Source organism: Drosophila santomea, chromosome 3L (genome assembly GCF_016746245.2).
Source record: "Drosophila santomea strain STO CAGO 1482 chromosome 3L, Prin_Dsan_1.1, whole genome shotgun sequence".
Taxonomy (NCBI): domain Eukaryota; kingdom Metazoa; phylum Arthropoda; class Insecta; order Diptera; family Drosophilidae; genus Drosophila; species Drosophila santomea.
Window position 1 is genome coordinate 9496499 of NC_053018.2, and position 19504 is coordinate 9516002.

At 41.2% G+C, this 19504-nt stretch overlaps 1 protein-coding gene and 1 long non-coding RNA gene across 12 annotated transcripts in view; one reads left to right on the forward strand and one right to left on the reverse strand.

Annotated features, from left to right (window-relative positions):
• The first annotated feature begins 429 nt into the window (after positions 1 to 429).
• The window catches only part of LOC120450606 (mitogen-activated protein kinase kinase kinase kinase 4), a 31298-nt gene continuing 12223 nt past the window's right edge, over positions 430 to 19504 (forward strand). For 5 of the 10 annotated variants that reach the window (XM_039633732.1, XM_039633734.1, XM_039633737.2 and 2 more), the window contains exons 1-3: positions 430 to 587; positions 1238 to 1371; positions 7472 to 7537. In XM_039633732.1, coding sequence (XP_039489666.1) covers positions 1294 to 1371; positions 7472 to 7537 — 144 coding nt within the window. In that variant the 5' untranslated portion in view covers positions 430 to 587; positions 1238 to 1293. The remainder of the gene's footprint in view (positions 588 to 1237; positions 1372 to 7471; positions 7538 to 19504) is intronic. The other 5 variants (XM_039633738.1, XM_039633739.1, XM_039633742.1 and 2 more) reach the window with 2 other exon arrangements.
• LOC120450607 lies at positions 3024 to 4512 on the reverse strand. Of its 2 annotated transcripts, XR_005616289.1 has the most exons (4): positions 4437 to 4512; positions 4292 to 4337; positions 3836 to 4231; positions 3024 to 3773 (listed from the first exon to the last, which is right to left on the reverse strand). It is a non-coding gene; the product is annotated as an uncharacterized LOC120450607 (long non-coding RNA). The 2 variants fall into 2 exon arrangements; XR_005616288.1 differs by having other exon boundaries at positions 4292 to 4492.

Below are 19504 nucleotides of genomic sequence, written 5' to 3' on the forward strand. Positions count from 1 at the left end.
TGTGGAAGATACTTTGTGCTGTTAACCTCAACAGGTTGATTCCACTAGCACACATTTTTTATACGGCCCGTTTTTAATATACACAATATGATAAACCAATTTGTTTTTTAGATATGTTATATATATGTATATATATATATATGTTATATGTTATACGTTAAAATAATAACTGCAAAAAAAAATTGTATAAGGAATCGACGTTTTGCCTGAGCAAACATCAGACAACATCGTCACTAAATTCTGATTGGAATCATTTCATGTAAATAATAGGTTACAGTTGTTGATTGCAAACTTTTTTAATTTGCAGCTCTGCAAAACGACAAAATCCGGGCACACTAATTGAATTTCTACCGCTCGATAAGTTTTCGGTATGTGCGCGAATATGAGAACGGTATTTGGGGAGAATTTTCCACTTGCCGATGGTTTAAGTTGCCATCAGCTAATTGGTCACACTGTTGGAATCCGTCGGGGTTTTGGCGTCGCGTTAAACGGAAAACCGTTCTGATTTTCACTGAACTTGGGAAATTGAACTGTTCAGCTGGTTGTGCGATGCAAAGGCGATAGGCGCCCATCGCTGTGCGTGAAGAGTACGTATTCGCAGTGCGCCAGTGAAAATCGCGAGTCCTGCGCGAAAACGCAAAACGGAATCGGGAGGAAAAAGCGAGTGGCAGATTTTTTCTGTCTACCTACACAAACACATACGCAGGCTGCTGCGCTGGTGTGGGTGTGTGTGTGTGAGGCTGGTCCATCGGAGCGCCGCAAAAAAAAATTTTAATTGTGCAGTGTGTGCGAAGAAGCTGATGAATCGACAGTGATTAATAAATGATTTAAGGGCGAGAAAAGATTTAAAAAAGTGCTGGGGAATTAAAAGAGCCGCGCCCCGTTTGCCAAACGTTAACTAACACACACAAACACTTCGTCACAAAACACACACACGCACGCAGAGGCAGAGCAGAGAGAGAGATGGAGAGAGAGAGATAGAGAGCGTGAAGAAGAGCGGAGAAGCAAAAAGAGAAAAGTTGTATGACAGCAACAAATAGTTTGATAATTGCACTGGTTTTTTATTGTGGCATTTGTCATTTAGAGCCCATAAAGCTAAAATCACAGTAAATCCTTTGGCCGCTCCTTCTCCGCTCTTTTTCTCTCCCTATTGTTTTGTCCCCCGCTCCCTCCCCCACAACTCCGTTCGCCGTCTCATTTGCATTTCTCCTCTCTCCACCTCTTTCTGCGTGCGAAGAATCAGCAGCAGCAATTCTCCAGATCCAGAAGAACAACATAAAATAGCAAATCAAAATGGCGCACCAGCAGCAACAACAACTGGCTCCATCGGTCAACTGTTCACTGGACGATATCGATCTGACGGCCCTAAAAGTGAGTCAATAAGCTGCGGCTTATCCATCTCGAATGGAAATGGAATACGACTAGAAATAGAACCAGCAGTATAGACCCCCTCCCGAAAATAGAGCCCCCATTTTGCCCCCTCCCCGACTTTATTCATTAACACGCCTCGCCCGATTAACGTGAAAGTGACCGCCCCATGATTTTTCTCCCAGGTGTGGTCGTTTACACTCCAATTTCCGTTAGTAGTTCGTCGGTTCGGTGATTATTGGGTTTCACAAACTATTTACACTATCTGAAAGGTGCCACAATTCAATTAGTTTGGTACACATATCGCAATCTTTGATTTTATTCTAAGATGGTACCAATACGAAATCAGTTTTTTCTTGATTTTTTTTTTTGCCTTAAAAATTATAATTTTTAATCTGATAGCGCCTGTATTATGAACAAGAAAGTAAATAGTCCCCTCCTTACTCACTTACAACTTGGTTCCAAAAATACCCCAGAATATCTTACCCAACTCGATTGGCCTTTCGAGTCGTCAAACCCTTGAAGGTTTCCCCCGCACATTTATGCAAATTGTTTAAAAGTACAACAAAAGCGAACATTTTCTTTGTGTTCGGCCTTTTTTGCACTTTGCCATGGCAACGAAAAAAGGTTTTTTTTCTTTTTTTCTGGATTTCCATTCTCCCCCTTTGAAGCAATCACAATAATAATCGAGTTGATAAATGCACATTGGCATTTCGATTTCATTGCCTGATAGAAAACCACCCAGCTTGGCACCACCCACCCTGTAAGTAAGTTTTGTATGTGAGAGTGGTGTGCGCAACTTTTGACCGGCCGGTGTCACCTTCTCCTCTTTGGCAAGCTATTTTTTGTTTCGCTTCGTTTCTCAATGAATTTGTCGAGTCTTAACCCCCTTTCGGCCGCCTTAGCGGCCCCCTTTAACCCCCCTGTGGCCGCACGCACTGCCGCATGCGTTTGTTGCCTTTCTCTTTCACCAAACACTCACCACTCTCACCACTCTTGGTGGCGGAACGGAACTCACCACGCCCGCCGGCCCCACGTTGGGCGCCATCTCTTTCGCTTTGCGCACCCACCAAAAGTTCAGTTTGGCACCAGTGTGTGTGTGAGTGTCCGTTTGTTGACTCTGCCTGAATGTGGGGGGTGGTTGGGGGGTCGCTGGGGATGTGGGCTGGTGGTGGTGCTTGGGTCGTCGCCTCACTGCTACGGCATGTGCGCCACTGAGGTTGTGAGTGTGCTTCACCCACAGATGAGGTCAAAATAATAGGCTTTAATGCGGACTTAAAGAAAGTTTGTTGCATAAAGTTTTATAAATCAAAAGCTGGTGGTAAATTTTAAAAATAATACCATTTGTTTAGGAAGAGATTTAGTTGACTTTCGTACGAATAATATTATTTTTGCTTATACTTATTGAAAAATATTAGGTAAACCTAATTTTAAAACAAATGTATATATTTCTGGATTAAAGGCTTATTGTCGTTTGACTCATAATCTTAGTTCTTAGAAGAAAGCGGCTTCGAAAGCACTATTATTGTAGCCCCAACTGTTTGCCCGTGTGTGTTTATGAAAAATTGTTCATAGTCGATGCAGAGCGACGAAGACGAGACAAAAACGAGACAAGAATGAAAATTGTTTAGTTTACTTTATTAAAAGGCGGCAGGCAGAAGCGAGCAGAGCAACACCATGCGTGCTTTTGTATCTACGTGAGTCGCATGTATCTGGATCGCTGTGTGTGTTTGTATCTCCGCTGCAGCAGACAGCTTGAAGATGGCGATGATGTGGATTCGAATGATAATGATGATGAAAACGATGATTAAGATGGGGCACACACTTACACACACACACACTGGCTGCCAAGAAAAGCGGCTACGAACCCAAAGCAAAATCAGCAAAAATGGCAGCAGGCATGAGAATATGAATTGTGATGTGTGTCTTGTTTGAAGTGTTGTTTTTATTTTTGTTTGGCCTTCTCCTCTCGGCGAGAAGCGGAAAAGTGGGAGAAGTGGGCGTGGACGTGGGCGGCCCCCCGCCTGCATGTCTGCCATATTCCGGTGACCTGTCTGTGCGTGGCTTTTAAAGGTCATTAAGCACAATGGCAGCAAGGAGAGATGCGATAGCTGTGGAATGTTCCGAAATAGAAAACGAGAAAAGGTCAGAGTCCTTAAAGCTAAGGTTCTGTCTCTCAAAACTGGCTGGCATTGTGAGGCTTCCGTTCTGGTTTCTGTTCACTCGATAAGAGCTCCATTCCTCATGTCCGATAAGATACCACGAACTGCATTCATCACCACAAATTTCATTAATTATTTCTGGTTTTTACGACTCCCCCTTTATTTGTATTTGGTGCAGTTTCTTTTATTCTCCACTGATAAGCATTCAAACGCGGTTTGTCTTCATTTTCATCCGCATGTGCACTGAAAAAATCAACGATCTTCAATCACATATATTTAGTATAAATAGGGGGGCAGATACATACAATTTTTTCTTTCAAATTCACGAGGACGCCTACTTTTTATGGTGCACTTTTAATTGAACTTCATTATTTTAAATCCTTTTCTCCCCAGTGTGCGTTTATTTTAATCAACATTTATTGCATTTCGTTAGCTGAGCTGCGCTGCGATAAAAACGTGTTCGCCCACATTTGTTCGGTTTCCATGTGTCCGTCTGCGCTGCAATTTGCTCTGAGGAGTGGAAAAAATCCACACATGTTTCAGTTTTTGTGGGTTAAATCAACATTGGCCCCGGTCCTCGGGAAAATACTTTTTATAAAGTTTCGGTAAGAGGCATCTCTTCGCTATCGAACGTGTGTTTATAGAAGCAAATTTCCCCGGGGTGTTGGGAAATCATTTTGTTTTCAGTTTTCCATGTGGATCTGTGGAAATCGGTCGTTAAATTATCAGCTCTAATCAGAGTTGGCCTCATGTGCTGATACCCAAAAAGTAGGTAAATGGGCTTCGTGACGTCAGCTGAGTGCATTCCTAATCGAATTTGCCACGCGACCCACACAAATTAAGCCACCAAAGAGAAATAGTTTGGGTCAAAATAATAGTAAAAAATAGTAAACACACGTACTCAACTTATTTGGATATTAAATCAAAGTGATTCTAAAATAGAGATCGTTGAACAAATATGAATAGGTAGGAACAGTTTGCAAGTTCTAACTGAAATATTTTCCAAGGTTTTCTAAACATAACAAAAATTTTTTCATAGTGCAGCCACTGCATCTGCATAAGCCAGCTCGATTGAATTGCATGGGCGTCCTAATATGCAGTCAGTCCTGTTTTAAGCCACTCTCCTGCTCTTTGCATTTTTTACTGCTAACTGGGCCAAGCCTTTTGAGGGGGAAACGGGCCAACTGGAAGGGGGGAGGGAGTTCTGCGCTTTTAGACAAACAAAGCAAAACAAAACAACTCACAAAATTCCAGTTTGCCAGGCCAAGCAAACTGTAATAATGAAGCAACTAACCAAAGACAGAGATTTTCCAACCAAGAAAATGTAGCCAATGTAAATGTATAGATCTTGAAAATGCAGAACATAATACTATGCAACTTATCTATAAAAGCACATATTTATTTAAAGTAGTTTTTGGAAATCGGATTGTTAGATCTGGTCTAACAATATCAAAGGTTCTTCTGAAGCAAAATTCACTGTACCGCCAGCGACTGCGTTGGTCGGCGACTCGATCTTTCGGCCTCCAACGGGTTGTTTAGTTTTAGTTTTAGTTGTACCCGTTCGGACAAATACAAAAACAAACAGCGGCCGGGGCAACAACAACAACATGGGGGGAGCAGAGAGGAAAGGCAAACAAAAGGCAAAAAAGTAGGTGGGGAAGGGGGGAAGTAGGCGGTAGATGTAGCAAGGTGGGGGAAGGGGCACACATGTGGCGGCAGCTGGACAATTTCCAAAGAGAGCGGCAGGAATAAGCTACAGTACCAACAACATCCGAACCAGCCTGTTTTGCCTGCTGGTAACTGATAACTGTAACCAAATCTACACTGGGAAAAATCGAAAATGTAATGTGCAGATTAGCAGCTTTAAATGGGAGGGAATTTATTCCTGGGACTTAAGTTTAGAATGCTCAAATCTAATGCTAATTCAAAGCTAAAACCGCTTGAGTTTGAGAATACAAAACAGTTTCGTGATATTTTCTCGCAGTGTGCGATCGCTGACCACCGACTAGAACTTTTTTCTAACGGCTACCTGAACCCGGTCTACCCCGCTCCCCACTCCCCGCTGACTGCTCATTTGGTGGCATTTGTTTCTGAGTTGCTTAACATGTCAACGCTAATGAGTCATGGAGTGTGGTGTACCAGCAGATACATTTCACTCGGTTTTCATCGTCGTTTTCCTCTCCATTCAGTGAGTTCATTTTTTGTGAATTTTTAATTGATTTTTACAACGTGAAGTAATCAGCCATAAATAGCAGTAATTGCCGTGCCGTCGCACTCCCAGCACGTTTCCTTTGTCTCTGGGGCCGTTTTCTCTCTTTTTTTTGTTTTATTTTTTTTTTTGGCTTTTCCCTGCCTTTCCCTTTATCGCATGTGTTTGACACACTTTTCTGGGTCTCGAGTGGTAAAAAAAAAGGGTTGGGGGTGCAGCCATAAATCTACTCAAAGCGGCTTCCATAGTTCTTCAGCTATTCCAACACCCCCGCTCTTAGATTTTCCCCTATTTGTTTATTTCGTGGTTTTTACTTTACTTTTACTACATCTTTTTTTTTTTTTTTGGTTGTTGACTTTTTGTATTTCACTCTCTAATTCCTGCAGCTTAAGGAGCTTCAACCCTGTGGAAAATTATGGGTGAATTTCACCCAGGGGGTGAAAAACTGCAGTTCGTTTGCGGGGGATTAAAGCTGCATAAAGCTGACAACTTATGATACGCCATAAATCAATCGTTTGAGGATGCCAAGAGTTATAATCCATGATATATTTTCCCAATACCATTCTCCTGTCAATAATGGCTGGATTTTTCTTGGGCGCTTTTCCCAAGCTTGTAAGACTTCAATCAATTTTCCTGTTCGACTTGTTGAAGAACTTTTGCACAAACTGAATTTGGAGCACTAACTGCAGGCTACAAACTTTTCTTATCCAACTACACTGAAATTAAAGGATTGGTTTATAAATAGTTTATTATTTTATTACAATAGAACAACATTGTAGCCGATATGCATGTCATAGCACCCGTCAGCTTGCTTTTGTGTTTCTTGGCCAGAGGCTTCATAATGTTAACTTCGTTGTCGCAGGACAATAAGTCCATCATAAAGCCATAACAATTTTCCGAGAATAGATCCATAAGCCTATTAAATCAATATTCATTGTGCACAATTTCTTTATGTGCGCCTCGTGGCTCTTAACCCACAACCTCTCGAACCTTTAAGCGTCAACTGGGGCTGTCGAAAAAGTCAGTTACCTGTTGAAATGGCAGCGTTCTTGTTTTTGTTGTTATTTTAATTGCCATTTGGCTTACCTGTCGTTCTGGACGTCTTTGTAATCCCCAGTACCCCATTTTCGCTCCTCCACTGCTCCTTCATCACCTGCGCGCTCCAATAAAAATAGAAAGCATTGTGCCTCCTCGCCTCGTCTTCTTGTTTTCGTGTCACGCTCGTGTCACGAGTGGCGTGTCAATGAACTCGCATGCAATTTGTATGGCTTTTGGGAACCGAGAATGGGCATGAAAGTGGAATGGAAGGGATATCATCAGATCCGATGGGTTGGGGTAGAATGGGATGGAAGGAGGGAGGTAGGGAATCCAAATCGGAATTTGGAAATCGAGGATTTTTTTATTTTTAGCGCAGTGCGAGTGGCTCTGCGGACTACTTGTCTCTCCTTATTTGTATTGTTATGCCTTAATAATTTGTTTACAAACAACCCAGAAACAAAGGGAAAACCCGGCCCGGCCTGGTTCGTGTTTAAAGGCTGTTTAAGTGGTGCGGGTACCGAAAAAGAGGGTTTCAAGAGGGGCATTCGAGGGTTCTTTGTTTGCTGTATGTGTTTGGCAGCTGTGTGTTTTTGGGCAGATTGAAATGAAATAAAAAAAAGGATTTTATTTGGGCGTTTCCACATTGATTTTTCCTAGCTCATCACTCATGTTCTCCACATATTCTCTCTTTCAGGATCCAGCTGGCATCTTTGAACTCATCGAAGTTGTGGGCAATGGCACCTACGGTCAGGTCTACAAGGTAAGCAAATCGTTATATTTTATTAGCTCCTATTTACTTGGCGCTTATGTGGCCATTTTCGTGCTGATATTTTGCTCGTGTGAAGTTTTTACGGCTTTCTTTTCATAAGCAAATTTTCGCCGAGAGAGCAATGATCTCAGACTTTTGGCTTCTGCGAGTCACTTAGTCTCTTTATAATTAGCAATCGTTAGAGTTTATGCTTGACTGCGTTTCGCTTTAGTTTTGCAATGTTTTCTTTTTTATTTTTTTTTTTTAAGCAAAAGCGATATGTATCTGAGTATCTGTATCTACAGGGCGACGCCTCATCTGCCGTCGTGTTCTGGGTTTGCTTTAATTAGTTTGTGTCCGCTATGATGTCTAATAACTTAAAGCGGCGAACAAAACAAAAAATGAATGACTACAAGCCAAAACACAAATGCCGAGAACGGATTCTTCTCACACATTAACACATTTTTCTGGCTCTACGCCTGCCGGGTTTATAGTGATAGTAGAGTTAATAATAGAAGGAATAAAAAGGGAGGCCAAAACTCTTTAAATTCGAAGTACGAATGCCCTTTAAATTTGAGTTTTATAAGTTTTATGTTAGCTAATATGAAAACACAAATAGTGGTCAACTTAATAGACACATTTTTCTGAAAAATTAGAGTGTGTTTACGAATTTAGTATACTCTGTTGAAGGGTATCAGAAACAACAGGAACAATCATCGTCATAATCACGCAGCTAAACAATGCCTTGACTTTGTGCTTGTATTTAAATTATAACTTTAAAATGTATCTGCAAGATACAATTGTGCAGCAGCAGCAACAGCAGCAGAAGCGGCGGCGGCGGTACAAAAATAGACGTTGCTTTTGTAAATTACCGTTAGTTGTTGGAAAATCAGAAAAAGCGGAAAAAGTGTGGCATGCGCCGCTTGGGAGGCCAACGGCAAGTATTGGATGTTGTTGTTGTTGTTGCTGTTTTTGTTGTGCCTCTTGGGCGTTCATAGTGGTGCTGTTGTTGCAGTTGCATGTTGCTGTTGTTGCTGTTGCACTTTGTGGGGGTCGCCGCCGGCATCTCTGTGATGAATGCAACCAAATTGAGTTGCCGTTGCTGCTGGATTTGCCTCAAGTTGTTGTTTATCGCCTCTACAGATGCTAAAGTATTTTTATGCCCTCGAAGTGGGTAATTTGATTTGGAAATAGGTTTGAAGCTGCATGAAAAGAAGTCATTTCGGCGCATAAAGTTTTACAACTGTTTAAAACTAAATTTGGGCGAGAAGGGCTTGTTTTTGAAAGTCAAACTAATGTAAGAGAACTACAATCAGCAAGCTTTTATATCGTTCGGATTTCATAAAGATAGGCGTTTTAAAAGTGAAGAGACTATATAATGCAAGGCAGTAAGCTTACAGAACTATGAACTACATATAATTTCACAAGTTTGTGTATTGTGTTTGATACCTCATCTAATATAAGCTCTTGCACTAAGTGAGTTAATCATCGCAGAGTTTGCATCGCTAGAGAATGAGTAATCAAGCCAATGTATTTCCATATCCACCTTCAAGGTTATTATACATGGGTATTCATATATTCATTATCTCCTTTTCATACACATCTATTTATATTCAATTCCCCGGAATGACCAGCTCTTTCACGTGTGCCCTTATAAGGTTCTCCAGGTGGATTAAGCTCTATCGCTTACACCATTTCAGTTGGCATTGGCAGCTTTCGAAAAATCTCTGTAATTTCATATGTTTATGACCTCAAATTTTGCCAAAGAAATGCCAGTCAATTGTAATCTCCCACACAACTCAAGTTGTTTAGGGTTTCGCAGATCTCATAAACCAATCAGATACAATATAATAAATTGATACCATAGGAATGTATTTTTCTGCGAATTTAAAACGGAATAAGTCACAAATCTTGTTTACTGTGTAGCCGCAGTTCTTTGAGAACTTGTTAACTCAATCCGGCGACGTCTTTGGCGCTTTAAGTAGTTCATTATTACGCAGTGGCCGAGCATCTGTGTGAAATTAGCATGAGTAATGCCCCCAGATACTTTGTGTATCTGATTCTGATTGTGTATTTGTATCTGTAACTGTATCTGTATCTGCATGTGACTAGGAACTCGAACGCACTTAAAAAGTAACGGATGCGAAGTCCATCCACTTGCTCGGCGTATGTCTCATTTCGTTGGTATTTACGAGTATTTGGCAGTGGTTTTTAGCCGACTTTACGTCGATTGCTTACTAACTGACTGACTGTCCAACCGGTTTACATTCGCTTTGGTTATGGGTTATTGGTTATTGAGCCGCAATTCGAGGCGAGAGCCACCTTTTTGGCCCCAGCAGCTTATCAAACGTCACAGAGCCGTGTTGACCAATTTTTGCCATTTGGCCTGCTTAATCATAATTTCATTTTGGTCTGGGTGCTTTATTTCTTTTTGGGTATTTCGAACAGCATTCGATGCGAGTTCCAGTCAATGACGATCTTTAGCATGACTTAATTTCGTTTCTGGGAATCTTTTTGCAAAGCTCCATTGATTTATCACTATCTGTCTCCCCCGTTTTATTTTCATTTTCATTTTTCGCTTTCGTGTTTGTTTTGTTTAGGGCACTTCCGCTTTATTGATAACTCGATATTTCCACCAACTGCGCTGAATGTTTGCCATTTATCGCACTTAATAAGCTGGCCAAACTGTCGTCCACTGAGTCAGAGGAGCTCAAATGGAATGAAATTGTGGCAGAGGAGTGAGGTGTGGATGTGGGGGAGGATCGTTAGCCACATGTGGTTCCGGGGAACACGTACAAGTGCAACGTGTTAACGGACTTATGCCAAGTGCACTGATTTTTGTTGTTGCTGTGGGGGTGCAGTGGGAGTGTGGAACTTATAATGAGAAGTCTGACTTTAAACGTGGTCAACTGGAAATTGAGGACGGTGGCCAGGAGGCAAAGTTCAGACAAAGAAACTTTACAAAAGTTTACAAATGCGAAAGAAGTTTACTTGCACCGTAGCTGTCAAATATATTTCTAGTTCATTGCTTGCTTTATTTTACAAAAAGCTAGTTTGAAGTCAGTTTTTTTCTTTACTAAATGCGGCATGTTATCGCTAAAGAAATATTAAAAAAGATCGGAGATTGCAGCTTATAAATGAAATTACTGAATAATTCTTACTTGAACTGTACTTAATTTCATAATATATTCGTCGTGTTTTGAATGCTCTAAGTGCATATGAACGTGTTGGCATCCAAACGACACACACAAAGCCCAATTTCCGCAATGTTTATAAATGTTATTTTTGGGGCTTGGCTCCCGTTAGTTTCCGCCCACACAATAAAAACAACGACAGCGGCCCACAGTTGTCGTATAATTAACATTTTTCATAGCTGGGCGAACTTTGACCCAATTACGGGGAACTCGAGAAGGAAGCAGATGTATTGAGGAGGCTTACAAAGGGGTGGAGGAGGCGGTGAAGTTGGCTTCGGAGGAGGTGGAGCTCCAGTTGGAGACAGACAAGTGCAGACAGCAAGACCACAATACATATTTATGAGCGAGACATGATAATAAAGCACGCAAGCAAATAAATGGGGGGTATGAAATTAACCAACGGCGCAGGCGCAGCCAGGCAGAAAGAAACTGAAGCTGAAGCTGAAGTTAAAAACTGAAGCTAAAGAGGCAGTGGCAGTGGAAGCAACTGCAGTGCAGGGCAGTCAATAAAAATAAAACACGACAAGCTAAACATGCAAAATACATTAAAGCCAATAAACAAATCAAGCAGGAAGCCACAAGCAAGAGCAATAGGAAAGACAGCGGAATACAAAGGAGAAACTACTCACACAATCCGACTTTGGGCCCCATAAAAGAGGCAGCAATTAGTGCACGAGTGCCCAAAAAAGCATAAAAGGCTCTCTCAATGTCACAGATATAAAAAAAGAAGCAAAAAAACTAATTATTACGCAAATAGTATTTGTTGGGTAGGCTCCAAAAGCATTTAAGCGAACACAAGTCATTGACACGTTCACAGAGCACTGAGCGGGTACACACAAAGAAAAACTAAAGATATGAAATGTAACGAACCTCTACAATTACTATAAAATTGGTATATGACTCTAGACTTTTGTTACGCACTTAATCCTAAAACTAACTGCAGGATACTAAAGAAAGTACTCTCTTTAGAAGTCTTTCATGTTTGAAAGACTATTAAATATCGTTAGTTTATAGCAGTGTAGTGAATTCTCCTTTCTCTTTCCCTGTTTCACAAAAATTTAAATAATTCCCTCGCTATCTTTAGCCATTCCCTGCATTTTCTGCGCTATTTGCCGCTCATTGTATGTATTTTTATTGGAGGTTCACCAACTCTGCGATTGCTCTGTATTTTGGCTTTTGGTTATTCGGATTACTGATTTCGGGCCGGCTGCTTCGCTTTGTTTGCTTAATAAAATCTCTAGCCCTGACACTTTTTCATTGACAAGGCAACCTGTACACCACTGCCTGCCTCCCCTCCCCCTGCTTCCCCCTTCCGCAAGTTTTGTGCGAAAACAATAAATGGGATTTTGGGTTTACGTTTTCGAGTGTTTTTTCGCCAGGTCGCCAGGTGCGAAAATAAAAGAAAGGCACATTTTGCTAGCCGCAGCAAACGGCGATGGGAAAGTCATCGAATTGGAGTCGTGGTGGGGGAATGTGGCTCACACATAGGTGTAGATGGTGTGTATGGATGTCTATATGTGTGTGGGCACCCAGTAACGACCTTGGGAAGTTGCGCCGCTTCTTCTTGATGGCCAGTGAGTTGGTGTCGAAGCTGCTAAGTTATGCATTTTTTATAATCAGTCTGCGTGGGTTGCTGTTTTTTTTTTTTTTGGTGGTCTCTCTGTTTTTATTTATTTTTTAACAGCTTTTGTTTTCGGCGCAAATTATATATGCATGTTGGAAGTTGAAAATTTATCACTTTCGAAGGCGGCGTGTGAAATTTTTGTGGTCTGCCTTCTCCAACTCCAAGAGCAAACTGAAACCACAAACACTATTAAAAAAAGGTTGATCAAAGGTCGGGCTTTGGGCCATTAGATTTGGCCAAAAGGCAAAAACAAATGTGGAAGTGCTACCCTATTTGATTTGCTAATTGGTTCATTTAGAATACCAGGAAAATCAGCTTAGCGTGTATTCGAGAATGTATGTATATGATTATGAAGAGTTCTGCTTAAGAGGGGAATTTATTTTTCTTTATTTCTTTATCACAAAAACTATGATTCACTTAGAAAGCTTTTGTGATGTGTTTCGCGAGTATCTTAACTACATTGAAAAAGCTATCCATGTGTAACAAAGACTTGGTATATCTTCCAAAATATTGATTTAAACTCAACCCGCTTCAAATGGCTTTTCCTCAGTGTTGATGGACACTTGACCTACTTTTCCGAATAAACTTTGAAACCCGTGTGTCCAAATTACCGCCCACAAATCAGCAAATGAGATAGCTCTCTTTATCTTTATGTTTGGCCATTATTCAGCAATTGCCACAAGTATGGCTTATGTTGTTTTTTTTGCCTACAAGGTTAACTTTGGCAATAAGCAAATGTTTTAATATTTATGGTTTGATTAAATATGCAAACATTTCGCTGATTACTCAGAGATTGTTTTACGGAATTCCATGATTTCGTTTAGTTTTGTTTCGCCAGTCTATTTTTTTTGTTGTTTCTCGTTGTTGCTGTTGAACAATTAATTTATGAGTGAAAGTTTTGCAATTTTGCATGCATAATTTGCTGCAAACAACAGAGAAAAGTCTTTGTCTTTTTTCCAAAGGGAAATGAAACCCATCTATCCGATGATACAGCCTTAGCTTCTTCTGTAGCTGCTGGCGGACCCTTATCTGCATATTGACTTATAATGTGACATCGGAAAATATATGTGTATGCTTTATTGTCCCTAGTATTGTCCATATAATTGTGCACACAATCGGGGGAGACGGGAATACAAATAAAAAAGCGAACCCGTTGACCCGCAGTCGTGTTGCGGTTGGAAGTTTCTTCTCCCTATCTGTCTTTCCGCTTAATTCGTTTAATTTCCAATTACCGAAATGGGGATCGCAATTTGACAGCTCTGGAGGGACTCACTCTTGCTCTCAATTAATTAGAATATAAACCAAGGGAAGTAATAATGCAGACACACACAACACACACACCCCTAAAAATGATGGGCATTTCGAAGGGAACCGGAAATTGTTGACACGCAAAAGTGACGTCATTATCGCAAAACACATTTGTGTTTCATTGAATTTAGCCCATACACCCATGCCGAGCCCCACATATGCCAAAATTATCATTTGGCACATTTTCATCGCTCGCTTATCTCTGGCAAATAAACACTTTGGCCGTCAACAATGAAAATAGAGTCCATGACTCAATTTTCGAGCTAGAATCTACTGATACGACAATCTGGCCATGCAAATTGTTCTTGTGATTGTGATTGTGATTGTGATTGCCAGTAGACTTAATGCTCGGTAAGTCTAATGAATAAACCACAATTGTGCTGGTAATTGATTGGGAAATAGGGGGAAATTGTTCCGATTACGAATGTGGGTAATCGTGAATAAGTGTGTGAAATGGGATTTATATGGTTTATATATTTATATGATTTATTTGGGGGGAAATAAAAAATGAGTGACAAACTTAAATAGTTTATTAAAGGCTTGCTGTTTTATTGATCAATTGCGGTTATTTCCTTTGTAGTCACAACGAATGTCTGGCTAAAACTCGATTTATTCTCGGGCAATTTGCTTTTAGTGGCGTACTATCAGTTTTTAAAGTTGTAAATGCCAAAATTACATTTAGCCCGGCACTTGAGCACTTTGGCTCCGAAAATAACTGGCACATCAAACAACAAACTTTGACTAACTAGGTTAACCAGGTGGAGGCTACGGCAGCAACCTGGCAATAATACAAAATGGAAAGCTTTTCCAAACACTTTGAACTCGGTTTTTCCATGCCACTCTACTCCACGCCACTCGAACTCACCCACCCGCTCACTCAGACACACTCCTCTGCTGACGGCTGGGAAAATTCAATTTAATGAAATGCAGCCAAGTGCTAAAAAGCCTGTTAAGTGGTTCAATGAACGAGTGGGTGGCTGGGGGGAGGGATGGAGCGCGGCGGCGTAAGTGCAACTATTGGCCTGGCTAACCTTTGACCCACCCCAACGTCGATTTGCCCGGCAACAGCGGCGCACTTCGAGCGCTGACCAAATGTAAGCCACATATCTGGGCATAAATTTAAACAAAAAACTTCAAGCACTATTGCTCCTTCATTGCTGTTTTATGACCCAGCTGCAGACACTCGCACACCAAACGAGCTACAGCAACGTGGATTCGGGTACTACAGTACAGTAGGCCCTCCACACAGTACACCACACACTCTCGTTTTCCGAAAAGAAATCTTTTTGATATCTGTAAAGCCCTAATCGGAAATACTAAGCAACCAAAGGAATTTCCAAGTTTTAAACTAACTATAACTAGAATTTCCATCAACAAGTTGGGTAGATTATAGACTGTAGCACACCTACGAGTTTTCAAGCACAACAAAAACGTTGATTACCCGGGTTAATCAACGAAACATACAACAATTGCTAATTGATGAGCGCTAACCTTTCCGATGCCCCTCCTCTTTGCCCCCTTAACCCCAGGGTGGCCCACCTAATCACCTTTCAAATGGAGTCTACAAATTTGCACACCGATCAACTGGCAGCGCAAAAAGCAATCGAGATGTGGAAAAACTATGCACAAATGTTGCGTAAGTTGGCCAAACGCAGCTGTGCTCCAAACTGGAGGTTCCCAACTCTGTGGGCCAGTGGGGCAAACTGGAGGCTGTTGCCACTTGGTGGGTTTTGGGTCGGTGGGCCGGTGGGTTACTTATGATGCCTAACTTGACGCATCGCACGGGCGTGGTGCTGTATTGCGGTTTTCCATTCGTACTCGAAGTCGGATCTCTGGGTCTTGCAAGTGTTGTAATTGAATTGTGTGGTGTGTGGTGTGTGCTGTGTGGGAGCTGCAAGATTCAGTTGGATTCAGTTGCCACAATTAATATGCCCACAAAGCTCAATGAAAGGTGTCAGCAGTACCAGCACCGACTGAAGTAGAGGAGTGGTTTAGTTTCCTTTCGACTTGATGTGTGGTTGGAACTCTATGGGTTACCCAATACCTGCGACAGGTGGATGGATGGGTTGATCAATAAAAATTTCATGCAAATGGGAGAAGCGGAGCAGCGGGGTATAGATTCATGTTTATTGGTTGATAACATAAATTCTAGATAAATTAAGTACTGTGACCCATTTCCCTCCTGCGACCCCTAACTTTATTTCCTATTTTCCTCGATTCCAGCTCTCTGCTAATCTATTCAAAACATTTCCATTTCATCGTTTATTTTCTTCTGCTGATCGTATAGAACACATGTTTGTTCGGTTCATCAACATCAGTGGGTTTTTTTTTTTTTTCTCCTTATCGCAAACGGAACACAATTTCTTTCAGCTAAACCAATCGCAGTTTCATTTCCCCCGTGTATATGGTATATATATATATACGAAATGCACTTCCCTTTCTCCTCTTTGTTTCAAGCGATTTGCGTGCCAAGTTGGGGCAACTTGAAAAACATGTCCAAAAGTTGATCTTTTTGGGCCACTTTTTAGGGGAGGCACTTGACAGCATTTTAGCCTCTTATGCAACGTCAGTTTCCGACTTGTGTTTAAATATTTATTTCATTTTTTGCTCTCTTCTGTTATCAGCCAGCTTGCAGGCTAAAATCATATTTTTTCTGTCAGCGTCTGTTGCAAATTTTTCTCGCATTTTTCATTGCGATTTTTGTCGACAAGGAGGGAGTGTAAAGGCGGGGTAAAGTTTCCAAATGAAGATATTGCATTTGCTTCTTACGTATACTTTTCACGATCTTGTATATATAATGCTTGTGAGAATATATGTATGTATATACTCCCTTTTTATGCATTTTTCTATAGACACTAATGCAGTTTACGGCGGACCTGTGATTTTTGCAATAGAGGAGTTAATTGGCTTTCAAATACATATTTCGAAAAATCAAAGGGAACAAAGGGAGAAGAGTGTGGTTAAGTTGTTTTGTATTCTAAAAACAGTTGCAATTAATTTCGCTCTGATTAATTTCTAGCCCTGTTCTATTTTGTTTTTCAAATATCTCTACAAGACAGGTCCACCCTAGCGCCCAAGTATCTGTATATTTGTGGCATATCATCGAGTTGATAGTTTTATTGTTTGGGTTTCTTTTCACGCTTGATTTTATTTGCGCCTGTATCCGTATCCGTAAATGTATCTGTATCTGTATCTGCATGTGTATCTGTGAGTGACAGATACTCGTGCTCGGTGTGGTAATCATAAACCATCTCTTGTGCATAGGTAGGCAAATCCAAACCCGAATCGGACAGCTGCACCACTCGACGCGACTGAGCTTCATTCCATTGTTGACTTTACCTTTAAAACATTTTCACATTTTGATTATATTACAAATTCAGCGATTTTTCTTCTTTTTGTTGTTTTTCCTCGGTCGCAGAGCTTTATATGGCAAAAGGCTTGTCGTCGTCGGTCGCAGTCAGTGGCTTTGTTTATTTGTTTCAGCGGATTGTTTAGCTCTATTTGCTTTTGGGCTTTTAAGAAGAAACCGATGGGAGGTGGAGAAATGCCAAGGAGAGTGCGACCGCACTGAGTGATTCACAAATATTTTTCTTTGTATTAATTGCGGCAATCATCTTTCTTCTTCGATTACCTAGCTACGTGGCTCGGGGCGGAATTTGAACTCACTCAAAAGTTAAAGACGACAATTTCCTGGTACCCCAACAATACCCCATCCATCTCCATCTAATCGATTTCTCTATGCACAATTTTGTTCTATTGCACAAGTCAGGCTCCATTAGTGCATGTCATTAATTTGCATAAAATCTGCAGCACAGTTAGAACCTGATGATGATGCGATGATGGCCAAGACGTTCGCCAGCTCCTTTCGCTTGGTTTGGCCATTTTTTTTAATAACGTTTTGATGGAATCTAGTCATGGTGTAACGCCTCGTCTAACTATTCAATAAGCGGAAAGAAAATGACAGGTTTTTGCACACAGAACTTTGGAATACACTAGAAGTAATGTTGTAGCGAATGCAGATTTTCATCTATTTGTTTCTAAATTTGTGCTATATATAAAAAAAAGCGGGATAAATATTTGATATGAGAGCTGTTAGGTTCAAAAACTTCATGAGTGAACTGTACACCACTTCCCCCCTTTAAAAAATAAAATATAGAGTTAAAACGACGTCTATTAAAGGTGCCCGAAGTACACCGATAAACCTGAAGCTATTCAAGATATAGATCAGCGCAAAGATAGAGTTTCCAAAGTGTTTTCCCCTGTGGGTCGCAAACTAGAAACCAAATCGTCGTAATCACCCTCTTAAGTGAACATCGAAGAGCCGACGGGCAACATTTCATACCATCCCGTACCACATAGGCGCATCGTCATCGTCCGACTATCGTCACTTAAATCGTTATCATCTCTCGTTAAGCATTTTGATTTATGGACGGGGCCGGAGCCTGATGCTCCTGCTCACTCAATTAAAACTGTATTAAATGTAAAATGACTTTAAAAGCGGCTTAGGCGACAAGGCAGCAGCCGCAACGGAGATGCAGCTGATGTAGCTGATGAAGCTGGGAGCGCTTTTTGAACCCAGTAACCGGTTGGTCAGGACAACTCAATCTTGGCTAGCAAAGAGGGGGTAGAGAATAAAAAACAATTTGCGAGTTTGATTAAAGTGGCAGGCTAATTGAAACTTGTTGGGGTTGGTCTCAGCACCAGCACTAAACGCCAAAGATGCAACGTGACATGCAAACTTTGGAACTCGTGAATCACTTGCTAAGTGCTAAGCATTAGTACACCACAGATTGGAGAGTAGATTTTATAATAAAGATTGACTTCTTATTAAAGACACAATACTCTTAAATCATAGAACTTTTCCAAATGAAGACCGCTTGTTTTAATTACCTCTCAATCTGGAAATAGTTAAGAGAGTAATACTTTTTCTCAGTGCCTCAATCTTTTTTTAGTTACCCCCATCCAGGTACTGATTTAGTCACCTTCGTGGCGCTCTTGAATAGATATTTGTGGCATGTTTACCTTAACTACTTGACACTCTGATTGAGCAGACACATTACCCCACTCGAGGTTGATGCTCCTCTCCAGACAGAGTTCTCTGCCCTCCACTTGCGCTCCTCCTCGTTGTGTTGCGTTGCGTTGCGTTGCGTTCTATTGTTTGATTCCATTGGAGTCGATGGCGTTGGCGATGCCGATGCTGCCGTTGCGCCTGCTTTTGTTTACTTAATCACTTTTTATGCGTCGCACTTTGTAGACGCTGGGCGGGGAGAGCGAGACCCACAGACCATATAAAATATATAGAATATACACAGAGCTGCACTAGCCAACGCCTCCATGGTCGTCGCCAGCGTCATCGTCTTGTTGTCGTCGACGGCATAATGGAGCTGAATGGTGCTGAAGTGCATTAAACAGCCTCAATGCCGCTATGCCGCAATGAACCAAACAACCCAACCGAGTTCTGGAAACGCAACCCAGGCCTGACCTCGATCATGGCCAGTGCTCATGACCAACTCGGTTCGCGTTCTTGGGACTCGAGTGTTTTTAAATAGTTTTAAATATTCAAAGCTATAATTTCCGCATTCAAAGAACATGAATTGCGATATAGCTAAGCAAATAGAAGCCACACTATTACATTTAGAAACATGCGAATGTTATTTAAATCGTCATAATGCCAGACAGTGCAAAAACACGATGGTATGTCAGTTGAATTCAAAACAAACTTATTTTGCGATGACTTATGTTACCCGTCACAAAACGTACCCGTCAACAAACACCATTCGTCACTGGACCTCTTTTACTCAGAGATTAATCCTATTTCCCGCATAGAAGAATACGATTATGAACATGAACAAT